The 26,424-nt window shown below is 39.6% G+C and overlaps 1 protein-coding gene and 1 long non-coding RNA gene across 5 annotated transcripts in view; one reads left to right on the top strand and one right to left on the bottom strand.

The window, feature by feature from the left end:
• Positions 1–26,424, top strand: part of LOC107790159 (mRNA export factor GLE1-like) — a 55,983-nt gene that overhangs the window by 16,448 nt on the left and 13,111 nt on the right. For 2 of the 4 annotated variants that reach the window (XR_012706816.1, XM_075248364.1), the window contains one exon: positions 13,188–13,523. The exons of the other annotated variants lie outside the window; for them this stretch is intronic. Coding sequence is in view for 1 of the 2 variants with exons in the window: in XM_075248364.1 (XP_075104465.1) it covers positions 13,188–13,219 (32 nt within the window). In the remaining variant the exon portion in view is untranslated. Of the gene's footprint in view, positions 1–13,187; positions 13,524–26,424 lie in introns of those variants that run through there. 4 annotated transcript variants of the gene reach the window in all.
• Positions 534–15,922, bottom strand: LOC142178564 (uncharacterized). The gene is made up of 2 exons (XR_012706818.1): positions 13,659–15,922; positions 534–6,754 (listed from the first exon to the last, which is right to left on the bottom strand). It is a non-coding gene; the product is annotated as an uncharacterized LOC142178564 (long non-coding RNA).

Here is a 26,424-nt window from a genome sequence, read left to right as displayed (position 1 = left end):
CCACGCACACAAGTCAATACACATAATACAAAGCTACTCAATGTCTTATGCCGCCGAACGAGACTTAAATTCTTAAAACAACCGGTCGGGTCATTACATCCTTCCCCTCTTAATCAAACGTTCGTCCTCGAACGTGCCAAGAATTGCCTCGAAGTATTCAAATCACTGAAAGCACATATCCAACATACATCTGTGGGTGACCCCATGTCACCCCAATCCACATAAACCTGACGAAACCATCTCAACTGTAATTCACCCTTTCTACCAACACCGATAAGCCTTAGAGTCGAAATTCTCACCTTTCATTCATCTCCAAAAGACCCGATTCTAAATTCATACCCGGTATCAGTCTCAACCAGTTGTAACAACTCATGCCTAAACCCACAAGGTACGACCACCCAATATGACACACCACACATAGGCCCATAATAACATTTCTGATCACAATAGATGCCCGTAATCAAAACCAGCCCCAGCAATTAGCCTAATATCCGTTAGAGACCCGTTTCAAACCTCCACAATGCTGACAATGATGCAAGAAGCACGAAGACCTCATAACTATACACCTGGAATCAACAAGTCACATCTAACGCCACCGGGCACACACCCCGTAAGCTAAACTCAAATAAGCACAAGACGAAAATGACTGATTATGTAATGAGAAACACATAAGAGAAATATCAAACATGCCCGACAGACACAACTCTCTATCAGCACCATACTTCGAATCAATTAAAAAAGGAAAAATCAAAGTATATGAACAAATCACAAGGATCTCATCCTGATATAACTTCCACCGCGGCACGCAGCCCGGCTCAAACATATCAAATCACATGAAATCGCGAGGGTCTCACCCTCAACTCTGAATCACAAGCCGAATACACATCATACCAATTGAAATCTTCCACTAACTCAATTCTGCCAATAAAATCACAACACTTACTGAACTCTCACCCCAGTAGAGTATCAAATCACAAATCATAACCAAATTACTCAGGAATCACATCAAACCTGCCATAATAGACAACATGAATTCACTTCTAATATCGTAACTTTCAATAATGAATTAAAACAACGATAGACACGGCTATCACTCATAGAATCTCCCAATAGGGGCAAACACATAAATATAATACTAGGTTATGAACTCACCCATAGGTGGGACAACAAATAGGGGACTCACCCCGATAAGCAGAATTGAAACAAAATACGAATGGTGCCCCTGTGTAACAAATCAAAAGCATACTTGTATGGCATCATCTGGCGCAGCGGCCTCAAGCCTACTATATGAAACACATCAAGAGTCGGGCCCTCCCCTCTTGGGCACCCTCTACTCGCCTGAATACTCTGCTGTGACACACCTGTCCGGAGTCTAGGACAATCTCTCACCCTGTGGCTGGTATCTCCACACTCGAAGCAACCTCTCTGTTGACGTGGCTGTGGGAACTGTGCGGTACAGGTACTCTGAGACCCATGAGCACCTGAAACACTGTGCGAAGCCTGAAGTGCAAACTGAATTGGCTGACCCACAAAACCTCTACCATGTCGTACCCTGCATTCAAAATAAGGACCAGCAGATCTCTCCGGTCTACGAGGCCTACTCGCCTACCTGTCCTCTCTCTCCTGACCTCGCCTGTCCTCTCTCTCATGGCCCCGCCTGTCTCCTCTCCTGATTCCACATGCCCTCTACTCGACGAGTGATCCCTACCACCTACTGAAACGAAACATTCGACTCTAACTCCCGAGCCATGCTTAACCGAATATCATGCCTGAGCCCCTCAATGAATCTACGGACACGCTCTCTAGCTGTAGCGACCAAAGCAGGTGCATGTCTGACCAAATCACTGAATCTAACGGCATACTCTAACACTGACATAGTGCCCTGGCGCAGCTGCTCAAACTTCGCGCGCCATGCATCTCGAAGGGACTGAGGTACAAACTCTCTCAGGAACATCTCTGAAAACTGAACCCATATAAGTAAAGCTGACTCGGTCGGGCTACCTAACTCATATGCCCGCCACCACTGATAAGTCGCTCCCCTGAGCTGGAACGTAGTAAAAGCAACCCCGCTCGTCTCCACAATACCCATAGTACGGAGAATGCGGTGACACTCCTAACCCTGGGCCTCATCTATCGCCAATCCACTTAAGGTAGGAGGGTGGTACTTCTTGTACCTCTCAAGTCTAAGCTGTTCTTCCTCAGATGCTGCTGCCCTAACCACGGGCTGAACTGGGACCACGAGCTGTGTCGCCACGACACCTGGAACCTGGGCAACATGAACTCGATGCTCTGGAGTATGGGCGGCGGGAGTCTGAGCTCCTCCCCCGGTCTGTGAAATAGCTGGTACAACCAGAATCAACCCCGCCCGAGCCAATGTACCAAACATGCTCAGGAACTGTGCTAAGGTCTCCTGAAGTCCGAGGGTAACAACACGCGCCTCCGGTACCTGCCCCCCAACTGGAACTACTGGCGGCTCCTGAACTGCTGCTCTGGTAGGTGCCCTAGCTAGGGCACATGCTCCTCGTCGGCCTCTGCCTCTGCCCCTAGCGACATCTGCTCCGGGGGTAACGTCATCAGGAACTGAAGCTCGTGTCCTCGCCATCTGTGAGAGAATGTAATGAAAAAAATGTTCAAACTTCGAGATCAATGAACTCGCACGATAAGAATGAAGGAAGTTAAATTGTCCTAATAGTTTCGTAACCTCTCGAAGATAAGTACAGACGTCTCCGTACCGATCCGCAAGACTCTACTAAACTCGCTTATGACTCGTAGCACCTATGAACCTAGAGCTCTGATACCAACTTGTCACGACCCAATTTTCCCTCCGTTGGGTATCGTGATGGCACCTAATCTTAGAGACTAGGTAACCTAACATTTACTGAATAACAACAACAATTAAATAACATCTAACAATTTTAGAAATGGAAATCTATATAAAATTTACAATTCCCAAAACCGGTAGTACAAGTCATAAGCTCTACAAAGTTTGCTACTAATTTCTAAATACAACTGTTTGGAAATAAGTAAGACAGTATGAATACAAAGTAGGGAGGTGACTCCAAAGCCTGCGAACGCAGCAACAGGTTTACCTTGAGTCTCCACAGCAACAAGTCCGCACAGCTAGCTAATGATCAACTAACTTCGAAATACCTGGATCTGCACAAAAAATATGCAGAAGTGTAGTATGAGTACACCACGACGGTACCCAGCAAGTATCAAGACTAAACTCAGTTGAGTAGTAACGAGGAACAATCAAGACACCTATTGGAATAAGTAACCTGAACAAGTATAAGTATAGAACCAACAGAGTATGATATCTACATAAATACTACGTGAAGTGGCAATTAATATGGTAATTGCAATAGGGAATGAAAATAACAACTATCAGCGGAACACCATAATAATGACATAGAAGAATGAACAGAAACACATCCTAAGTCCGATAATCACATATAAAGAAAGGACAAGTAACAACTCAATAATACGAAAACTTTCACACCGGGTTTTAGTTAATAAACTCTACGAGGTACCGAACCTCATACTATTCACAACTCACGGGTTCCAATACCTGAACCCTAACACTTGGTATCCTGTGCCCTCATTACACTTCATAACCGCACTGACGACTCACGTGCCAAATAGAGCCATTCTCACATAGAAGGCAAGTAAACAAGGGTGTTCATCTATACTCAACAATATCAAGAAAACTTCTTAACCGGTAAGAGTGCTCAGCTATGTGTATGCTTGTGCAAGTGTCCTAACATCGTTCATGCCAGCTAGTAAGTACAGGAAAAGAAATGGACAGCACGTAGAATATTTTCACACAACTTTCCACAAGATAAAGCTCACACAGGTAAGTGTACCACTATACAAGTATCAACAACGAGAATGCCCCAGGCCATCACAAGTCATCACAAATCAATCCGTGACACAACCCACCTTGTCTCGCCAAGTGTGAAATAGTAAAATAAATGCCCGCCTTGTCTTGCCAGACGTGCATAATAATGTTCCCACCTTGTCTCTCCACATGCGCAACCCACATATATATATCCCGCCTTGTCACGCCGCATGTGGAAATATCAATAGTAACAATAGCACGACAAAAACTTCGTGCAACCCAATGACACTCGCACTACAGAAACCTCGTGCATCACAACAGCAAGTACAACAACAACAATGACAATAATACAAGGGTACGACAAATGAGTCAACTCAGAGATTCCAGAACTTAAAGAAACGGAGGAACTAATTCACAAGGAGTAGCCATAATCGGGTAATGCTAGTCATAATAAGAACATCCCAACAAGAAAGGAAATACTATGTAACAATGGTCCACAATATACAGTTCGACAACGAGGAAGCTAACACAAGTCGAATAATTCCAAACAAGGACAAGTCAACCAAAATATAGGATATCTAACTTCTTTTAAGATTGGGCAATTAGGAAAAAAATACAATAAATTCAGCTAAGAAGAAACAGCGGAAAGGTAACCATAACCTCAATTAAGGCTAAACAATTACAGAAGAGATAGTAATAATTTCAATTAAAAATAAGCACTTAGGGAAAAGATAACATGGCAATAGAAAGGTAACAATTTTAGTTAAGGCACATATGAATCAAATAAGCAATAAGAGTGAATCATGAAGCAATTAATTCTATTTAAGCAGATAGAGGTGAAACTGGTAATTAAGAAGCGTAATCATAACAAGAACAACTGTATATTCAGTGAATACAAGGGCCTAAGAATCCTAAAAGGCCAATTTTCCACAAATATGTTCGAGCACGTACTCGTCATCTCGCGTACACGGACTATAATTAGCATAGAAGACTCAAATCCTAAGGAGTAGTTCCCCCATACGAAGTTAGGCAAGATACTTATCTCAAAGAAGACAAATCGATACTCTACAATGAACTTCTTCGGTGAAATGACCTCCGGACGGCTCAAATCTAACCAAAATAACTTCAAAGCACAAATAAAACTCATAAGAAACTATTTCGGATCATAAAGGTTCAATCTTTATCAAAATCTAAAAATCGACCCCCAGGCCTGCACCTTGGAACCCGACAAATTTCACAAAACCCGAACACCCATTCCGATACGAGTTCAACCATACTAAAATTATCAAATTCCGATACCAATTCGTCCTTCAAATCATGATTTCGTATTTTGAAATTCTTCTTCAAAAATCTCCATTTTCCTCAACTCAAAACACAAATTAAATGATAAAAATAAAGATAAAATCATGCAATATAATAAATTCTAAGTGAGGAACACTTACCCAATCGATTTTCTTGAAAACCCCATAAATAATTGCTCAAAACCGAGCTTCACAAGTCAAAATATGATGAAATGACCGAACCCTCGATTTGGAAAACTTATATTCTTCTCATGTCTGAAAACATCGCGAACGCGGAGAAAGGCTCGCGTTCGCGAAGAAGGAAAGTAAGGCTGTCCAGAAAAACCCTTCGCAAACGCGAGGGAAGGAGCGCAAAGGCGAAGAACAAGGGACGGAACCTACGCGAACGCGAGACGGCGAACACAAACGCGAAGAAGAAATATGAGGCTGCTAGGAAGAGCTTCACGAACGCGGGTGGCTAATCGCAAACGCGATGAACGGGAAAAGCAAACCTTCGCGAATGCGAACGTGAAGAAGGATCTCGAGGTGGTCAGCAGTAACACTTCGCGAACGCGAAAGGCGCTTCACGATCGCGAAGAAGGACACCAGAAAACAGGAACAACAGTTCAAAAATAGGGGAAAAAGGACCCGTAGCCCACCCAAAAAACACCCGAGCCCCCCAGGACCCCGTCTAAACATACCAATAAGTTTCATAACTTAAAACGGACTCGCTCGAGGACTCAAATCTCATCAAACAATGTCGAAACTATGAATCGCACCATGAATTGAACTTATGAACTTTTAAATATTCCAACTTCTAAAACTCGTGCCGAAACCTATCAAATGACATCCGATTGACCCCAAATTTTGCACACAAGTCATATGCAATATTACGGATCTACTCCAACTTCTGGAATCGGATTCCGACCCTGATATCACCCAACAGAGCTAACGGAACCGACAAAACTCCATTCTGAAGTCGTCTTCACACATTTCCGACTACGGTCAAAATCCTAAGGCTTATGCTTCCGTTTTAGGGACTAAGTGTCCCAAATCACTCTGAATCATACGGTAACTGAATTCAACCATGCACGTAAGTCAATACACATAATACGAAGCTGCCCAGGGCCTTATGCCGCCGAACGGGACTTAAATGCTCAAAATGACCGGCCGGGTCGTTACACATAGAAACTGATAATGTTGGTGCGAACTGAGAGAGGAAGAATGGCCAGGTTAATGGAGAAATAACTGAACCCAAATTGATGTCCGTCAGCAGAAGATAACATCTGTTAGTTTCAATGAGTGATTGGACCAAAACCGCACATTTGTTAAATTGAAGGTCAGATATACTTATGCAAATAATGCAGGCACTAAAACCTGAATAAAGAAAAACTTAGAGACCAAAACCACTATTTTCCCGAAAGAGTTAGATAGACGAGAGTTTCAACAACACAAGCATTAAGGATTCTTGAGGATAAAAGTAACAAATGTCTAAGCAACTGTCCTGAACAAGAGCACCATATAATTTCATGTATGCACTTGAGCAATCCACATAATTATCAGTACTTTCTATCTTCCCATCTTCCACTGCATAGCCAATAGCTTTGTAATAAGCTTCTTTTGTCTGAAATGCTGCCTGAAGTGAAAGAACACATCAAAGTTAATTTTCGTGGAGGTAGCATAATAAGATGTGAATATGGGGTGAATAAGGTTAACTAATGTCTGCGACAGGTTCTTTCCTCACCACTTAATTGAAGAAATATCATGCTCCAAGACAATCAAGTAAAAAGAATCCCACAAAAGACAATAATGAGATGTGTAGATGCTAAACAGGTAATACTAATGTAAGGCCCCGTAAATATTTCCTAATGATTTAAGTTTTTAAAGTGCGCCAGCGGTATTTGGGAATAACGTATTTGAGTATTAAAGGAGACCTATAGGATAGAGCCACATCATGTAGAATTGATAACGTATGTTTAATCTGTGTTGGAACATACTAAGGAGTTTTGGAAATGGCAAGAACTTGTGTGGAACAAGTTGGACACATTAAGTGGAAATGATGTTTCAATTAGCACAAGACCCAACTTCAAATGAATAGAACTCCCTCAATATAATGACTTAGGTGGTGATATACCTATCCAATTAAAGCCCTTTGAATCTGGTTTCCAACTCATCAAACCGTTCATCATTTGGATATGTATACAAAACGTTATGGCCATTTTACTGGACCTGTGTCATATGCGCGCCTAGATGCGCGTCCGCGCATATTTGAGAGTTTCTGCATTAGGTGCGCGGTCGCGCACGTAGGAACCCATTAAATACCCCCAAGACCGGGTAGAGAGAGATATAAGTCATTTTTTTGAGCTAGGGCTTGTATATCAAGGGAAATCCGCCCAACACCTCCCTCCCACGAACCAAGGTAATATTTTTGAAATAATTTTGAGTTTATTACTACTCCTAAACACTTGTATTAACAAGGATTAATCTTCAAGATCCATAGATTTCCATTTAAATCCCCAAATTGGTTAAGAACACTACAAGTTGGGATTTTCATGAGTCTCACTACAAGAGGTATGTCTACCATCTCTAACTAATCTATGGGAATTATTTATGTATGGAATATGTGTTATAACGTAGGGTATGGTGATTGGAAGCCATAAGTTCTCAATTTAAATACATAACCATTGTAGAGATTGAAAGGTGATTATTCGATGGAATTTTGTTGGTTGGGTGTGGATGGATGGTCATGTATGTGATGTTGGAAGTTAAGAATTGTTTAAGAATGATGGTGGGATAAATTGTTGGTAAATGGTAGTATTTGGATGAACTAATTCTATGGTTAAGAGATGTATAGATTCATGCCTACTAGGTGTTTAATAAAATGCTCAGATGAGCTGAAACCATGAATATCTTCCTAATTTGTGTTCAATTTTGTTATGTCTCAAAATAGATTAGGATTGATAGAATTTTTGGAACGTTGTAGTAATTTAAGAAAAGCTCAAAGCGAGGTATGTTGGCTAAACTTTCTCTCTTAGAATCGAATTCCATAATATTTCCGTAAGATCAAGTATGATTGGCTCAAGATCCTAACTTCTATATTCCGGGTTATTCCCTATAAATTTGATTATCCCGAATGAGCCTTATATCGAAAGATAGATGTTCAAAGTATGGGTTGCGTATTAAAATATTGTGGCTTTGAATCGTATTTCAAATGAAAGCTAGTATGCCAAATTGTGTGAGAAAATCTCAATATTCTTAAGACTCTTAATTGCTCATATGTGTATGTAAAATCTTGATTAGAAATGTCTTATTGTTAATAACCTATAAAGATGGTTGGAAGTGAAATTAGTGAATTGAGGATATAAAGTGTGGCCAACGTGCCAATACTGAAAGTTATACCTGTGGCCAATGGTGCCAATAAAATGAAATAATGTGAGAAAGATTATGAAATGAGCTTTGACTCCACTATTCCAAAATTGACTTCGATAATATAATTGGCTAAAAGCTTATGAACGGTCTATGAAACGCATACGAATATTGTGTTATGAAATCCTATGAACGGTCTATGAAACGCATAGGTGCATTGTATATGAAACCCTATGGACGGTCTATGAAACGCATAGGAATATTGTGTTATGAAACCCTATGGACGGTCTATGAAACGCATAGGAATATTATGTTATGAAACCCTATGGACGGTCTATGAAATACATAGGTATATTGTGATATGAAATCCTGTGGATGGTTTATGAAACACATAGGTATATTGTCTTATGAAATCTTGTGGACGATCTATGAAACGCATAGGTGCATTGCGTATGAGAAGTATAGGTGTATGGTTTGAATAAAAACTATGGAAGGTCTATGAAACGCATAAGTGTATAATATGATATGTGAACACTAAGAAGGTCTAATGAGATGCACTATTAATGTAGACAATAGGTGCCACTTTCGTTGTCCTTGTTTGTACATGTGGTTTCAATTACATTATATTATGTGTTCCACGTATAGATCATATGGGCATTCTATTTTGAAAGAGGATTTCTAGCTATACATACTAGTGCTATTTGACAGTACTAACTTCCCTTTTGCCGGGGGCGCTGCATCTTTAATGGATGCAAGTAATTCTACAACAGGTGACATTGATCAGTGATAGTAGTACACATATTTCAGCTGATTTGGTGAGCTCCACTTCATTTCGGGGTCATGTATATTTTGTTTTTCATGTACTTTATGGTTGAGGTATAGCCGGTGCCTTGTTGCCGGCATTTCCATATTGCTCTTCAGTTGTACTTAGAGGCTCCGTAGACAGGTTGTGGGTGGTATTTGATGTTGGGAATTGAATTAGAACTGTTGGTATTTGGCAATATGTTTTACATTAAATCTATAAACTTATACTATTTTGGAAATATTGAATGATGCTGTTAATGGGAATGAAATGGGAGTTGCTAATGAAATCTCTTGAAAGTTTGATTAATGGAGTACATCTCCTCTTTATTCAGGGATGAATTTGGGTAGAATGAAATCTAACAGGCTTGCTCAGTCGGGTTTACTCGGTTGAGCGTCGATCGCGCTCCCCGAGTTTGGGGCGTGACAAACTTGGTATCATAGCTTAAGGTTTTAAAGTGTCCTAGCATATCTCGGAGCCGTGTCTAGTGGAGTCCTTCTTATCGGTGTGATGCCGATCACATCTACAATGAGGAGGCTACTTGGTTATTTAGGAATTGCACCCTTCTTTGATATTCTAGATCGTGCGATAGAGCTCAAGGTAGGAAGCTAAATTCCTCGTCATGTCTCAATTTTTATATGAGTAACCTACGGGTTCGAGGCAGCGAGGAGTGAATGAAAGAACCAGTTGCTAGGGGAAGTGTCCCTATTTTTATTAATGTTACCCCGCCACTAGTTTATGTGGTGAGACCACCTAAGAAATGAAAGAAGGTTATAGGCATCAATAAGCCGAAATGTTTGATGTGAAAGAAGAGTCACTCTGGTTTAGCCACTCAGTTTATGTTGAATGATTCTTGAAACATGTTATGGTTGTGATTCAAAAGGGTACTTGTTATATGTTATGATTTAAATATGTGCAACTCATGTCTAGATACCACTTCTGATAATGTAATGCCCTTAATGTTGAGATCAGTGTTGTTGAAATATACTGTGATGCTTTGTTGAGTTATGAATATATTGTTAGGGTGGTTTTGGTGATTCTCTGGCAGGTGGTTAAGCCAATTTACAGGGGAGACTGCCGAAATTTCTGAAAAGTTTTGGAGTTAGTCAAATTTGGGGGATTGAAATGTTTGAAAGAAGAGTCGAGTTATGTTAAGTGTTTTGGGACGGACTCTACTCCTCATTCGAGGACGAATGATCCTATATGGGGGAGAATGTAAGGCCCCGTAAAATTTTTCTAATGATTTATGTTTTTAAAGTGCGCCAACAGTATTTGGGAATGACATATTTGAGTATTAAAGGACACCCATGGGATAGAGCCACATAATGTTGAATTGATAATGTATGTTTAAGGTGTGTTGGAACATAGTAAGGAGTCTTGGGAATGGCAAGAACTTGTGTGGAACAAGTTGGACACATTAAGTGGAAATGATGTTTTAATTGGCACAAGACCTAACTTCAAATGAATAGAACTCCCTCAATATAATGACTTAGGCGGTGATCTACCTATCAAATTAAATCCTTTTGAATCTAGCTTCCAATTCATCAAACTGTTCATCATTTGGATATGTATACAGAAAGTTATGGCTATTTTACTGGACCTGTGTCATATGCGCGCCTAGATGCGCGGCTGCGCATATTTGAGAGTTTCTGCCTCAGGTGCGCGGCCGCGCACGTAGGAACCTATTAAATACCTCCAAGACCGGGTAGAGAGAGATATAAGTCATTTCTTTGAGCTAGGGCTTGTATATCAAGGGGAATCCGCCCAACACTTCCCTCCCATGAACCAAGGTAATGATTTTGGAGTAATTTTGAGTTGATTACTACTCCTAAACACTTGTATTAACAAGGATTAATCTTGAAGATCCATAGATTTTCATTTAAATCCCCAAATTGGTCAAGAACACTACAAGTTGGGATTTTCCTGAGTCTCACTACAAGAGGTATGTCTGCCATCTCTAACTAATCTATGAGGATTATTTATGTATGGAATATGTGTTATAACTTAGGGTATGGTGATTGGAAGCCATAAGTTCTCAATTTAAATACATAACCATTGTAGAGATTGAAAGGTGATTATTCGATGGCATTTTATTGGTTGGGTGTGGATGGATGGTCATGTATGTGATGTTGGAAGTTAAGAATTGTTTAAGAATGATGGTGGGATAAATTGTTGGTAAATGGTAGTATTTGGATGAACTAATTCTATGGTTAAGAGATGTATAGATTCATGCCTACTAGGTGTTTAATAAAATGCTCAGATGAGCTGAAACCATGAATATCTTCCTAATTTGTGTTCAATTTTGTTATGTCTCAAAATAGATTGGGATTGATAGAATTTTTGGAACGTTGTAGTAATTTAAGAAAAGCTCAAAGCGAGGTATGTTGGCTAAACTTTCTCTCTTAGAATCGAATTCCATAATATTTCCGTAAGATCAAGTATGATTGGCTCAAGATCCTAACTTCTATATTCCGGGTTATTCCCTATAAATTTGATTATCCCGAATGAGCCTTATATCGAAAGATAGATGTTCAAAGTATGGGTTGCGTATTAAAATATTGTGGCTTTGAATCGTATTTCAAATGAAAGCTAGTATGCCAAATTGTGTGAGAAAATCTCAATATTCTTAAGACTCTTAATTGCTCATATGTGTATGTAAAATCTTGATTAGAAATGTCTTATTGTTAATAACCTATAAAGATGGTTGGAAGTGAAATTAGTGAATTGAGGATATAAAGTGTGGCCAACGTGCCAATACTGAAAGTTATACTTGTGGCCAATAGTGCCAATAAAATGAAATAATGTGAGAAAGATTATGAAATGAGCTTTGACTCAACTATTCCAAAATTGACTTCGATACTATAATTGGCTAAAAGCTTATGAACGGTCTATGAAACGCATAGGTGCATTGTATATGAAATCTTATGAACGGTCTATGAAACGCATAGGAATATTATGTTATGAAACCCTATGGACGGTCTATGAAATGCATAGGAATATTGTGTTATGAAATCCTATGGACGGTCTATGAAATGTATAGGAATATTGTGTTGTGAAATCAAATTGTGGTCATTTGCCAAAACGATAATAATGAATGAACCCTATGGACGGTCTATGAAACGCATAGGAATATTGTGTTAGGAAACCCTATGGACGGTCTATGAAATACATAGGAATATTGTGTTATGAAACCCTATGGACGGTTTATGAAACGCATAGGAATATTGTGTTATGAAATCCTATCGGCGGTCTATGAAACGCATAGGAATATTGTATTATGAAATCCTATGAACGGTCTATGAAACGCATAGGAATGTTGTGTTATGAAACCCTATGTACGGTCTATGAAACGCATAGGTGCATTGTATATGAAACCCTATGGACGGTCTATGAAACGCATAGGAATGTTGTGTTATGAAATTCTATGGACGGTCTATGAAATGCATAGAAATATTGTGTTATGAAACCCTATGGACGGTCTATGAAATGCATAGGTATATTATGATATTAAATCCTGTGGACGGTCTATGAAACGCATAGGTATATTGTCTTATGAAATCTTGTGGACGATCTATGAAACACATAGGTGCATTGCGTATGAGAAGTATAGGTGTATGATATGAATAAACACTATGGACGGTCTATGAAACGCATACGTGTATAATATGATATGTGAATACTAAGAATAGTCTAATGAGACGCACTATTAATGCAAACAATAGGTGCCACTTTCGTTGTCCTTGTTTGTACATGTGGTTTCAATTATATTATATTATGTGTTCCACGTATAGATCATATGGGCATTCTATTTTGAAAGAGGATTTCTAGCTATACATACTAGTGTTATTCGACAGTACTAACGTCCCTTTTTTCGGGGGCGCTGCATCTTTAATGGATGCAGGTGGTTCTACAGCATGTGGCATTGATCAGTGATAGCAATACACTCTTTTCAGCTGATTCGGTGAGCCCCACTTCATTTCGGGGTCATGCATCTTTTGTTTCTCATGTACTTTGTGGTTGAGTTATAGCCGGGGCCTTGCTGCCGGCATTTCCATATTACTCTTCAGTTGTACTTAGAGGCTCCGTAGACAGGTTGTGGGTGGTATTTGATGTTGGGAATTGTATTAGAACTGTAGATATTTGGCAACATATTTTTCATTAAATCTATAAACTCATACTATTTTGGAAATATTGAATGATGCTGTTAATGGGAATGAAATGGGAGTTGCTAATGAAATCTTTTGAAAGTTTGATTAATGGAGTACATCTCCTCTTTATTCAGGGATGAATTTGAGTAGAATGAAATCTAACAGGCTTGCTCAGTCGGGTTTACTTGGTTGAGCGCCTGTAAAACTAAGGTAATAAGAAGTACCTCTGAGTAAATAATGTACTTAGGAACTGCGTGAATGCAAACTTTATTCAACTCGCCTATGAGAATATCCATGGCAAGAGGGACTTGTGATGAAAAGCAAACCAATATGTTAGAATGGTTGTGACGACCCGATATATCGTTTTGAATACTAGCCTTTATTTCTGTGATCCGAGACTTCTCATAGCTTTATTTGATATTATACGACATGCGTACGTGATCCGTGTTGTTTTTCGAAAAACTTTTATATGAAATTTTGAAGAAAATGTGAATTTTGACTTAAAATGAGGCTAGAGTTGACCACGGTCAACATTTTTGGTAAACGACCCCGGTTTGATGTTTTGATAATTCTGATAGGTTCGTATGATGATATTGGACCTGTACACATGTTTGGTTGGGGTCACGGGTGACCCAAGGGCGTTTCGGCGCACTACGTGAAAGTTGGCAAAAATTGAGTTTCAAGGTTGAAATCTTGAGTTTTGAATCGATGTTGTTTTGATAATTTAAGTGAGCGAGCAAGTTTATAGGATGCTATTAAACTTGTGCATATTCGGATTGGAGCCCGAGGGGCTCGTGTGAGTTTCAGATGAGTTTTGGTTGATTTGGAACTGTTGGTGCAAGTTTGTTGCTGGTGTGAGTTGCAGGTCTCGCATTTGCGAAGACCTGATCGCAATTGCGAGCCTCGCATTTGCGATGTCAGGCTCGCAAATGCAAAGAATCCATCACATTTGCGAAGAATCCATCACATTTGCGATTTGGAGATGGTCCGCATTTGCGACCATTTTGTCGCTTTTGCGATGACTGAGATTCTTGGAGTGCTTCGCATTGCACCGCATTTGCGATGGTTGGGAGCTTCGCAAATGCGAGGTCTATGTCACATTTGCGACTTCTGAGGATTTGTGGCACTGTTCGCATTTTCGGACGATTGTTCACATTTGCAAGCATCGCAATTGCGAACAATTGCAATACTTGCAGCTGGGTAAAAGTGGGGAATTTCGGGACTTAGCTCATTTTACACTATTTTTCAACCCTAAACTCTCTCGAGGTGATTTATGAAGAGGATTTTCTTCCCAAATTCATTGGTAAGCAACTTTAACTAGTTTTCAATCAATTTTGAATTACTTTTTCATGAATTTTAACATCAAATCTATGAATTTCAAGGTAGAAATTAGGGTTTTGGATAAAATTTAGGAATTTGATAAAACTGAGATTTAGACCTCGAATTGAGGTCGAATTTTGAAACAAATCACACAACTGGACTGGAGTGATTGGATAATCGGGATTTGATCCGAATCTCGTATTTCGACTAAGAGAGCCCGAGTTTGAGTTTTGTTGACCTTTTCAAATATGATCAAAATTGAACCCTTTTTATTCGTTGGTAATTTCTAAAGCTTATTTTGGATTGTTTGATTGATAATTGTCTAGATTCAGTTGGATTAGAGGCTTGTTCGAAAGAAATAAGCCGTGGTTGATTGTTGATTTTATTGCGGAAGGAGGTAAGTGTCGTGGTTAACCTTGATTTGAGAGAATTAAGGTAGAAACGAGCCTATTTTCTATGTGAACTATGTGTTGGGGCGGCGTATATGCAAGGTGACGAGTGTATATGTATTGGTCATGGGATAAGCATGCGGGTGGAATTTTCCTTATTTGCACCATGTTATTTTATTTACTATGCTTTAGATAGATCTCTTATTCTTTGACTTTTTGCTTTCAAGTTATTTCTTATATTGAATTGTTGCGATATTGGGTGTTGAGAATGTGGAATTTGTAATTTGTTGTTGGCTCTAATTGTGGAAAGATTCTCGTATGACAAGTGGAGTTCAATACTATTGTTGAAGTGAATTTGCTTCCCACCTTGCTTGAAGTTTGTGTTGTTGTTGCTTGGTGAGGAAGAGTGAAGAGCACGAAGGGTGTTGCCATGCCTCATTTTGCATATTGATATCATTTATTGAGTGAATGTGAGGAAAAAAGCACGAAGGGTGATGTCGTGCACATGCTTATTTATTATGATCAAATAAGGATGAGAGTAAAAGCATGAAAAGTGATGTCGTGCACTTGTATTTATCTGATATGGTGAGGATGAGAGTAAAAGCACGAATGGTGATACCGTACAAGTTTGTTGAATTCGTTGTTTTACTAAATATTTTTGTAATGTGAATCTTGACTTGGGGATTTGTTGCTCCTTTTGGAAAGAGGTTTACTTTATGATTCTTTATTTACTGTACCGTCTATTATCCCCTATACTTGCCCCTATCCCGTTGTTTCATTTGACTATAAACTATTTTCCCAGTTTGTAACCATTCTCTGTTATTATTATTGCTTTACATATACTTGTATATGTATATTTACGTAAGTGTTCTGTCATAGCCTCGTCACTACCTCGTCGAGGTTAGGCTCGACACTTACGGAGTACATTGGGTCGGTTGTACTCATACTATACTTCTGCACTTTTTGTGCAGAATATCGGTACCAGCGGAGCCCCGAGAGGTGCTTAGCAGATACTGCGTTGGTGATTTGAGGTAGAGCGACATCCAGTCTGCGGGCCTTGAGTCATTATCTTACCTCTATTATACTGTTTCCACTTTATCCGGACAGTGTTGCATTTCTTTCATAACCTTGTCTTTAGTTGGACCTAGAAGTTCATGTACTCGTGACATCAAATCTTGGGGTGGTTTACGTTAGTTATTGGTTTTAGAGCTTTATTTTAGTTATTGGTTTTAGAGCTTTATTATGTTATCACAGAGCTGACTTTACATTATGTTATTGATCGGTTGTCAGATATTTATTACTTTTCTTTTCGTATTATTTGTTCTGTTGGCTTGCTTAGCGAGCGGTGTTAGGCTCCATCACGACCTGATTGGTTGAGAATTTGGGTCGTGTCGTCATGACAATGGTAATCTACATTAGTTAGTAGTTTCTGATCATATTCATGATCCCTTTTCAAACACTAAAGTCTCCTGTCCTAAATTATACCTTTTTATGTTGTTTAACAATCCTAGAGCCTCTTCTCGTGCTATCAATACAACCTCTAGATTTTCCTTCGTTAGAAATTCGTGACATCTATTTTAAATTCGAAGGTATTCACCATTTTTTCCAGCAATTCACCTTTTGGGCTCAGATCTGGATATTGCGTTTGGATAGAAAATAATTTATTTTTGGTGGTTTTAGAAAATTTGATTTCGGGTTTGTGTTTGGATATGGCTTTTGGTAAAGGATATCACTAAATCCCTAAGCAATTTTTTAGGCCTTCAAATGGATGAAAATTAAAAGAATTGGTTGAATAGAAACAACAAATATTTTGTTGAAGAAAAAAGAAAGTGGGAGTCTAAAGTGTAAAGTGGAGATGTAACTAGTACTTCACCAGCCACTTTAGCGGGCGGAGGGGCTTGCCTGAAAATTTGAGACCCCAATTTGGTTTGGTTGTGGGGAACAAGTTTAGGTTAGAAAGTTTGGTATAAGAAACAAGCACCCTCAATGTGAAGTCATAACGTGACACTCAATCTGGGACTGAGCATGGCTAGGTTTAGATGAAAGCATAATGGTTTTTTACTGATTAGTGAAGGAACAAAAATGGTTTAACTGCTTTCTTTTCAGTTATTGACGTCAACCTCCTGATTATAAAATAACAAGAAATAATATTGACCTATAATAGCAAGAGGACCAGAAGTCCAGAACAATATCATAATTACCTTTGAAGTAACAAGGACAATTACACGACCATATGCATAGACGGCACTGTTAAAGCTTCCTGTTTTGTTCACACACAGGGACACAACCTATAAAATTGAAATCCAGAATCACAGTTAATATCCTTATATGTTTGGGCAAAGCTCCAATAGTAGAATATAATCAATATAGTGATATACACTAATCAACTGCTGCATCAAGAACCCATAATTTTCTACAAGCATAAACATATACAAACCCCAAACCCCAACATCAGCCCCCGTCCCGTGCCCCTCCCGAAAGAGAAAAGGAAAAAGAGAAAGAAGTAAAAACAATGACATCATAAGAGACTCCGAAAGAATCCCAGTTGAAGTACTTCAGGATCTTACCTTCTGTGCAAACATGGCAATGTTGATGGATTGTGGACATGTTGAATCACTGATAGGCTTAATTAATTCATTTGCTTTCACTCCGCACAAGAAAAATTAACATACATGTATCAAACAGCAATATATTTCTTGCACCTCCTGAAGTTTATTCCCAAAACTATTCAAAAATATAGGTCAAAGCAACTAAATACGCGACTTAAATATGGGAGGTAGAAAATGGTTTCAACAAGAAAAATCATTAAAGCTACAGGAGATAGGGCTAATAATCTAAGAGATGAGTATCCAGGTACCTGACATTTTCTTTTGTACCAGTTATAGTTCTGATTCGTCTGGCTATTTCTATTTCATATTTTCGGTAAGCCTGTTAAGAACAAACTTGTGCTACTATAGAATATCAGAAGTACCCCAAATCCGGATTGTGGGGTGGTAGTAGTAGTAGTTGTATAAAAACATCAGAACTTACTTAACCTAAATTAACATCCTTAGGATCTCAAATAGAACTATGGACCTCTGTACGCTAAGATGGAATATAAGAATTCCAAATGTATCTGATGACATTCCACCTAAACAAGTAACTATTTCTGTTTCTTTTATTACAAAATGACCACATTAGCCTGAAGATGCAAGTAGCATGCATTTAGGGTAAAATGAGAGAAGATCACTTGAGATGGTACGGTGGTGTCCTTCGTCGACCTACAGATGCAGCGGTCCATAGGTGTGAAATTATGGGGAGTGAAGGTGTTAAAAAGAGGAGGTAGACCTAAAATACAAGGAGGGAAGTTGTCTTAAAAGACCTACAATTACCTGAAATCAATCAATAGTTCGCTAAAAATAAGACACAATGGAAGAAAAAGATCCATATAGGTGATATTTACTACTTGGAACAAGTTTTAGTCTTGTTAGTATGTCGATTTCGGACCTATTGCTTTTCTAGGAGTATTTTGACCTTATTATAGATTTCTATGCCAGTAAGAAATAATGTTTTCGAGTTGAGGGATTTGAGACATAAGCTTCTATAAGAGGAAGGCAAATCATGGACGCGACTCTCATTACTAATGAATGTTTTAGATTCTAGACAGAAAAGCAACAAGCGGTGTATTTATGCAAGTTAGACATTGAGAAAGCTTATGATATGTCAACTGGAACTTTCTGATGAACATGCTTGAGGATTTGGGATTTGGTAGAAGATGGATCGAGTGGATTTCCTACATCAGTACAGTTAGATATTCTGTCATTGTTAATGGGAAACCAGTGGGGTTTTTTTTTCCAGCTCACAGAGGTATACGACAAGGAGATCCTCTTTCTCCTTTCTTACTAGTGATGGAATGTTTTAGTAAATGCTATCTGTTACATATGTGAATCGAGGGATAAGAGGATTCAGAGTCAAAATAGTAACCAAAATGCCATTGAAATATCACATTTATTGTAAGTTGATGGTACTATGTTGTGTGATATGGAGATTGAGAAACTCAGGCATCTGCGGCTCAAATTTGTATATTTTGAAGCAATTTATGGTCTTCATGTTAACTAGAGAATAAGCTTTTCATATCCAGTTAATGTCATCACAAATTGCAGCAGAACTACTGGAACTTTAGGATGTCAGGTTGGTACTCGGCCAACTGTCTATTTGGGATTGCCTTTATGGGCCAAGAATAGAGCTAATAGTATATGTGATGCGGTCTTGGAGAAATGTGAAAGAAGGCTAGAAAGATGGAATAAGTAGTATTTATCAAAGGAGGAAGATTGGTACTAGTTAACAGTGTGCTGGGCTCAACATATGTGATGTCTCTTTTCTCTTTGCCTACTAAGATTGAGAAAAGAATTGACAAGCTACAAAGGAACTTTATTTGGCAAGGTAATAAAGACTAAGGGCAACCAGGTACACTAAGCTCCTGCTATGTGTGGGGTCCGGATAAGTGTCGGACCACAAGGGGCTATTGTACGCAGTCTTACCTTGCATTTCTGCAAGAGGTTATTTCCACGTCTCGAACCCGTGACCTCCTGGTTCATTACTTTAGTGAATAGAACCTATCTAGGCTAAGGAAAATGGTGGACTGAGGATTAAAACCTCAAAAAACACAATAAAAGCTTGTTGATGAAGTGTCCATGGAGATATAACTCGGAGGTTGATGCCCTTTGAGTTGGTGTGATTAAAAAAAATGGAGTTGAGAATCAATGGTGCAGCAGATAAGTATAAGCTGTATATAGAGTCTCAATTTGGAGAATAATTCGAGCTCACTGGTCTTGTTTCACATCTAGAATAGGGTTCAAGGTGGGCAATGGGATGAGGATATCCTTCTGGAAGGATATGTGGATTGGAAATGAGCCTTCAGTCTGTTGAGAAGGTAACATTTGTGTGTATTAATATATAACAGTACATAGGTTGTAATGAAACCATATTTACAAGATAACAAAAGGAAAGACTACTGAACTACAGTCCTAGCAGTATTCTAAAACTTCTAGGATTGATACAGTATCTTCTGGCCACTTCTGTTTACACCAAAAATAAAAAAAGTCACAATTCATTTTGATCTTCTACACTGAATTGCTACTGTCCTCAAAACATCTAGAGTTCCTCTCCTTCCAGATTGTCCACCATATACATGCAGGGACAGTCCTCCATCTATCTTTACTTCCGGTTCCAATTCCAGTTTCATCCCAACTAGTGAGCACCTCAGTAATCTTAGAGGGCATTGTCCATGAGATACCTCAGAGATTAATGAATATCTTCCATAGTTGATCTGTAATTCTGTAGTGTAAAAATAGATGGCTAAGTATCTTAGATGTTTCCCCACATAGAAAGCACCTAGAGCGTAGTGGGATCCCTCTTTTTATGAGATTATCCTGGGTCAGAACTGCCTCTTTCGCTAGTAACCAAGTGAAACAAGATACCTTGTAAGGTATCTTGACTTTCCAGATATGCTTCCATGGCCAATTAGTAATCTATAGGTTAATATGATTAAGCATCTTGTATGCAACATTCACCTTATAGATGCCTCTGTTGTAACCCTTGCACCATAGTGAATCCCTTACATTCCGAAGGCCTTTGAAGACTTCCAGTTGCTTGTACAGCTCATCCATTATAGTCCATTCCCAATCATTCAGCATTCTTTTAAGTATCAGACCGAACCTTAAGGAGTCCACATTTCAGCTATTGTCTTTTGTTGGTGTTGAGCTAAGCCATACACATCAGGGAATAGTTCCATCAAACTTCTAGATCCCAACCAATTATCCTTCCAGAAGCAAGTTTTGGTGCCATTTTCCACTTTGATGTAGGATTGGCTCTTCACTGTAGGCCAAAGTGTTCTGATAGATCTCCATAAGTTAACCCCACATGTTGTGTTGACTTCCTTTGAAACCCAGTTGTTATAAATCATAACATAATATCTTTATCATGTTAATCACCCTAGTCTCACCCCAAAGGTACATGTTATAACATTCCCAACTTGTCGACTTTCGATGAAACATTGTTTTATTTAATTGCTTTAGCTTCTGAACTGTCCAACCCTCTTTGTACTTGTTGTTCATGATCTTCAATATTTGTAACCTCAGAGGTAACATGATTAACTTACAATGCAAGTTTGTCACGCCCCGAACCTAGGAGCGAGACAAGCACCCCGTGCCTCACCTAACCTGGCGTACCAAATTGCGACTAAGGGACTCTGAACACATAATGTCATACTTTGGCCATGGGGCCACCTTGCAAGATAATTTGCGAAGCAAAATATAAAACTGAATGGAAACTAGCACTAACTAAATATCAATATAAAGCTAGGCCGACAAGGCCGTCATAGCTACTACAGCTGACAAACCACCAATTTATACAAACCCAACATACTGCACTAACCAACAGGATATGCCTACAAGCCTCTACTGATAGATGTACTGTGATCGGAACAGGGCCCCGACCTACCCATAACATATATACAGATATACATAAGATGTACACAAAACTCTAGTCCTGGCAACTCTGAAAGACGTGGAGCTTACCGATCAGGCGGAACTCGGAAAACACCTACTGAGGAGGTCTACCCGTCTGTCTGTCTGAACCTGCACGCATGAAATGCAGCGCCCCCAAAAAAGGGACGTCAGTACGAAATAATGTACCGAGTATGTAAGACAATAAAATAACTGAAATCTGAAACTGAACTGATAATATGATAACTGAAATTAACTGGGAGTCAAAGATGATCTGGAGATATACTTACCTGCTGATACTGACTCAACTCCTTCAATATAGTAAGTAAAATAATTGTACGACCTTATAAGGCTCGGTATATATAACTGCTCTGCCATAGTAGGCTCACTTATAGGCGCTCGGCCATACTAGGCTATGTATCTCGACCATGCTGGGCTCGCTCATAGGCGCTCGGCCACAGTAGGCTCGGTATATAACTTTCCATCTGATCAGAGGTTGCCCAATAGGGGCCTGCCCATCGATTATAGCTCGATGGTAATGAAAATACTGTAATACTGTATATATAGGCTTGCTGCTCTCTTGACTGAAAGAAGACAATACTAAAATTGAATATAGAGTCTCGATAAGGAATAATATTGTAACTTATGAGACTAGAATAGTGTGAATAAATTCATGAATATGAACTTCTCTTTTTGTCTCATTACTAACACATGTAGCTACGAGATCATGCCAAAATGAAGGAAGGCTTAGCCTTAACATACCTTATCACAATCTTTTCAATCACCAAGTTGAACTCACCTCTTCGCACCTTAATCTACAAGAATGATAATAATACTATCGTTAAGTTACGAAAGGTACAACTATCGCACAACGAACGACAAACCTATTTTGTATTAAAACGGGCAGCATCTCCCCTATAATATGCCCTTCCTCCAACTTCAAGATAACACCAACAATACAAGGACAGAACAATAACAACATATATACATCATTTTCCAGCCCTATATACACCATCAAATACTACAAAACAGCCCAACACACCCCAATCTCTTCGTACACAAAACGACCACCGTAGTAGTGTCAAACGACCCGAAAATATTATGACGAACGACCAGCCAACCACCCTACATTTATATGGTGTTTATAAACCCCCTTCCTCCTCCAAAACTCCACAAAATAGTAATAAAACACGCAGCCCAACAGCAACACAAAACAGTCCACAAAACAGTCCGCTACAAGTGAATAACTCGAACTCACGGCTTCCGATCACCATCCCGTGAGTTCTTACAAGTATAGAACGACTTACCATGAATTTACAGAAGAAAAAATGGATGAAAGAGAGCAGTAAACTCACCTTATTTGTTGGATAACTCAGCTCCTATCTTGGTTCTTCAAACTCTAAGTTTTACCTCCAATTGGAACTTGAAAGGGAGAGAAAATCAATTAGGGTTTGTGGGAAATTTTTGGGAGGATTCTTTGCAGAGCTTATGTCTGGTTATTATGCTCTATTTTAAGTCTAATATATGAAGAAAATAGGCCCTTAAAAGGCCTCTTTGGACGACCCGAAATGGCCCATTTTTGGGCTTTCATTTAAGCAAGTAGGTGACACACCTACTTGTCACCTAGCAGCTTGCGCAGTATCGCAAAAATGCACATATCTCTCTACTCCGATGTCGTATTGACAAATGGTTTAATGCGTTGGAAAATAGACTCATAGATCTTTAATTTGATGGGTGGAACACACCATAACTCTAAGTATATTGGGAGAAAATTGCAGTTACAGTTGACCCAAAGTTTCAGTAAAACTTATGAATGTAACTTGTGATGGCTTTCATCGACTTTTGTTCCACAACTCGCTTGACTTAAAAACATAACACACGGATGTAATACGACTAATATAAATCATAACATAATCTCTTTATCATGTTAATCACCCTAGTCTCACCCCAAAGGTACATGTTATAACATTCCCAACTTGTCGACTTTCGATGAAACATTGTTTTATTTAATTGCTTTAGCTTCTGAACTGTCCAACCCTCTTTGTACTTGTTGTTCATGATCTTCAATATTTGTAACCTCAGAGGTAACATGATTAACTTACTTTATATACTTTTAAATATTATCTCATTTTTTTGTCCTACATTAGTTTGCTTACGACGCATTTTTATATACGAAAATATAGGGTGTAACATCACTCCCCCCTTGGGAACATTCGTCCTCGAATGTTTACTCTTGGAGACTTTGGAAACTTTTTCCAGAGTATCCTTCGTACACTAGGTTAAAACCAACCTGCACGTAGCCAGAAACATACTATGCATGCCACACATGGCCAATCTTTATAAATAGCAGCAATTTGCCTCACCGACCGTAAATCATAAATATTGAATGTGAAAAATAAAAGCTTACCTGATGACCTGCTAGCCTACATAGAGCTATGTTGTAGCGTCCCATCTCGAACCATATCTTCATTTTGAAATAGGTGGGGGTATTTAGACTTCATTTCTTCCTCCGATTCCCACGTCATCTCTTCTACATTCTTGCTCCTCCATAAAACCTTTACGGAAGCTACCTCCTTATTTCGTAGATTGCGGATTTATCGGTCTAGGATGGCAACTGGAATTTCCTCATATGACAAGTCCTCTGTAATCTGTACATCATCCGTGGGCACCACTCGGGTAGTATCGCCAATGCACTTCCGTAGCATAGATACGTGAAAAACCGGATGGACAGACTCCAATTCTGAGGGCAACTCTAACTCATAAGCTAGTTGGCCCACTCTCCGAATGATCCTATAAGGCCCAATATACCGTGGGCTAAGCTTTCCTTTCTTGCCAAACCTCATCACGCCCTTCATAGGTGATACCTTTAAGAATACCCAGTCATTAATCCTGAACTCTAAGTCTCGTCGCCACACGTCAGAATATGACTTCTGACGACTCTGAGCTGTCAACAGTCGCTCCCGGATAACCTTTACTTTCTCTATGGCCTGCTGAACCAGGTCTGGCCCATGTAACCCAGATTCTCCAACATCAAACCACCCTATAGGAGATCTGCACTTACGCCCATACAAAGCCTCGTACGGAGCCATCTGGATACTGGAGTGGTAACTGTTATTATATGCAAACTCGATAAGAGGTAGATGTTCATCCCAACTTCTTTTAAAATCCAACACACATACTCGTAACATATCCTCGAGCGTCTGAATTGTGCGCTCGGCTTGTCCATCAGTCTGTGGATGAAAAGCTGTGCTGAGATTCACCTGAGTCCCTAGACCTCTCTGAAATGACCTCCAAAAATGTGCTGTAAACTGAGCCCCACGGTCAGATATAATAGAAACTGGTACTCCGTGTAGCCGCACTATCTCCTTAATATATAACTTTGCATAATCTTCTGCTGTATATGTAGATCTGACCGGTAGGAAGTGAGCTGATTTCGTGAGCCTATCGACTATCACCCATATGGAATCGAACTTACGATTAGAACGAGGTAAACCCATGATAAAGTCCATGTTTATCGCCTCCCATTTCCATGTCGGGATCTCTATAGTCTGCATTAGCCCTCCGGGCTTCTGGTGTTCTACCTTCACTTGCTGGCAACTAGTACATTGGGCGACAAACTCAGCAATGTTCTTCTTCATATCATTCCACCAGTACATATCCTTAATGTCATGATACATCTTCGTCGATCCAGGGTGGATGGAATACCATGAATAATGTGCCTCTGACATAATCCTGTCTCGTAGCCCTGCTACATCTGGAACACACAAACGACCCTTGTATCTGAGAACCCCATCTCCCTTGAGCTCTAACAATGGCTTCTTCTGCTGCGAAACTCGCTCTCTCAACTCGACCAACTCTGGGTCCTCGTACTGCCTTTCCTTGACTTCAGCTATGAGGGATGATTTTGCAGTGTTTTGGATTACAACTCCACCATCCTCAGAATCTACTAACCGAACCCCCAACGAAGCCAATTGATGAATATCTCTAGCTAATTGTCTTTTCTCGGGCTCTACATGTGCTAAGCTACCCATAGATCGGCGACTTAAGGCATCTGCTACAACATTAGCTTTCCCTGGATGGTAGAGAATGTTAACATCGTAATCTTTCAATAACTCAAGCCATCGCCTCTGTCGCAAATTCAACTATTTCTGCTTGAAAATATATTGTAGGCTTTTATGATCAGTAAATATATCAACATGAACACCATATAAATAATGCCGCCATATCTTAAGTGCATGGACAACCGCAGCTAACTCGAGGTCGTGGGTCGGATAATTCCTCTCGTGCTTCCTCAACTGCCTTGAAGCATATGCAATTACCTTCCCATGTTGCATCAGGACACATCCTAACCCGACACCTGATGCATCACAATACACGGCATAACCCTCTAGACCCTCTGGAAGTGTTAGAACTGGAGCTGAGGTCAACTTGTTCTTAAGCTCTTGGAAACTCCGCTCACAAGCCTCTGTCCATTGAAACTTAGTTTCTTTCTGTGTCAACTTCGTCAATGGTGCCGAAAGGGAAGAAAAACCCTCTACGAACCTCCGATAGTATCCTGCTAAGCCTAGAAAGCTACGAACCTCTGTCGGAGTGGTAGGTCTAGGCCAAGATTTCACGGCCTCAATCTTCTGAGTGTCCACCTTTATCCCTTCATCTGATACAATATGCCCCAAGAATGCTACAGACTTCAACCAGAACTCACATTTAGAAAACTTAGCATACAACTTACGATCACGGAGGGTTTGGAGTACCGCTCGCAGGTGGTCCGCATGCTCATCCTCTGAACGGGAATAAAC

Source organism: Nicotiana tabacum, chromosome 24, assembly GCF_000715075.1.
Source record: "Nicotiana tabacum cultivar K326 chromosome 24, ASM71507v2, whole genome shotgun sequence".
Lineage (NCBI taxonomy): Eukaryota > Viridiplantae > Streptophyta > Magnoliopsida > Solanales > Solanaceae > Nicotiana > Nicotiana tabacum.
This window is presented reverse-complemented; position numbering and strand designations above follow the sequence as displayed.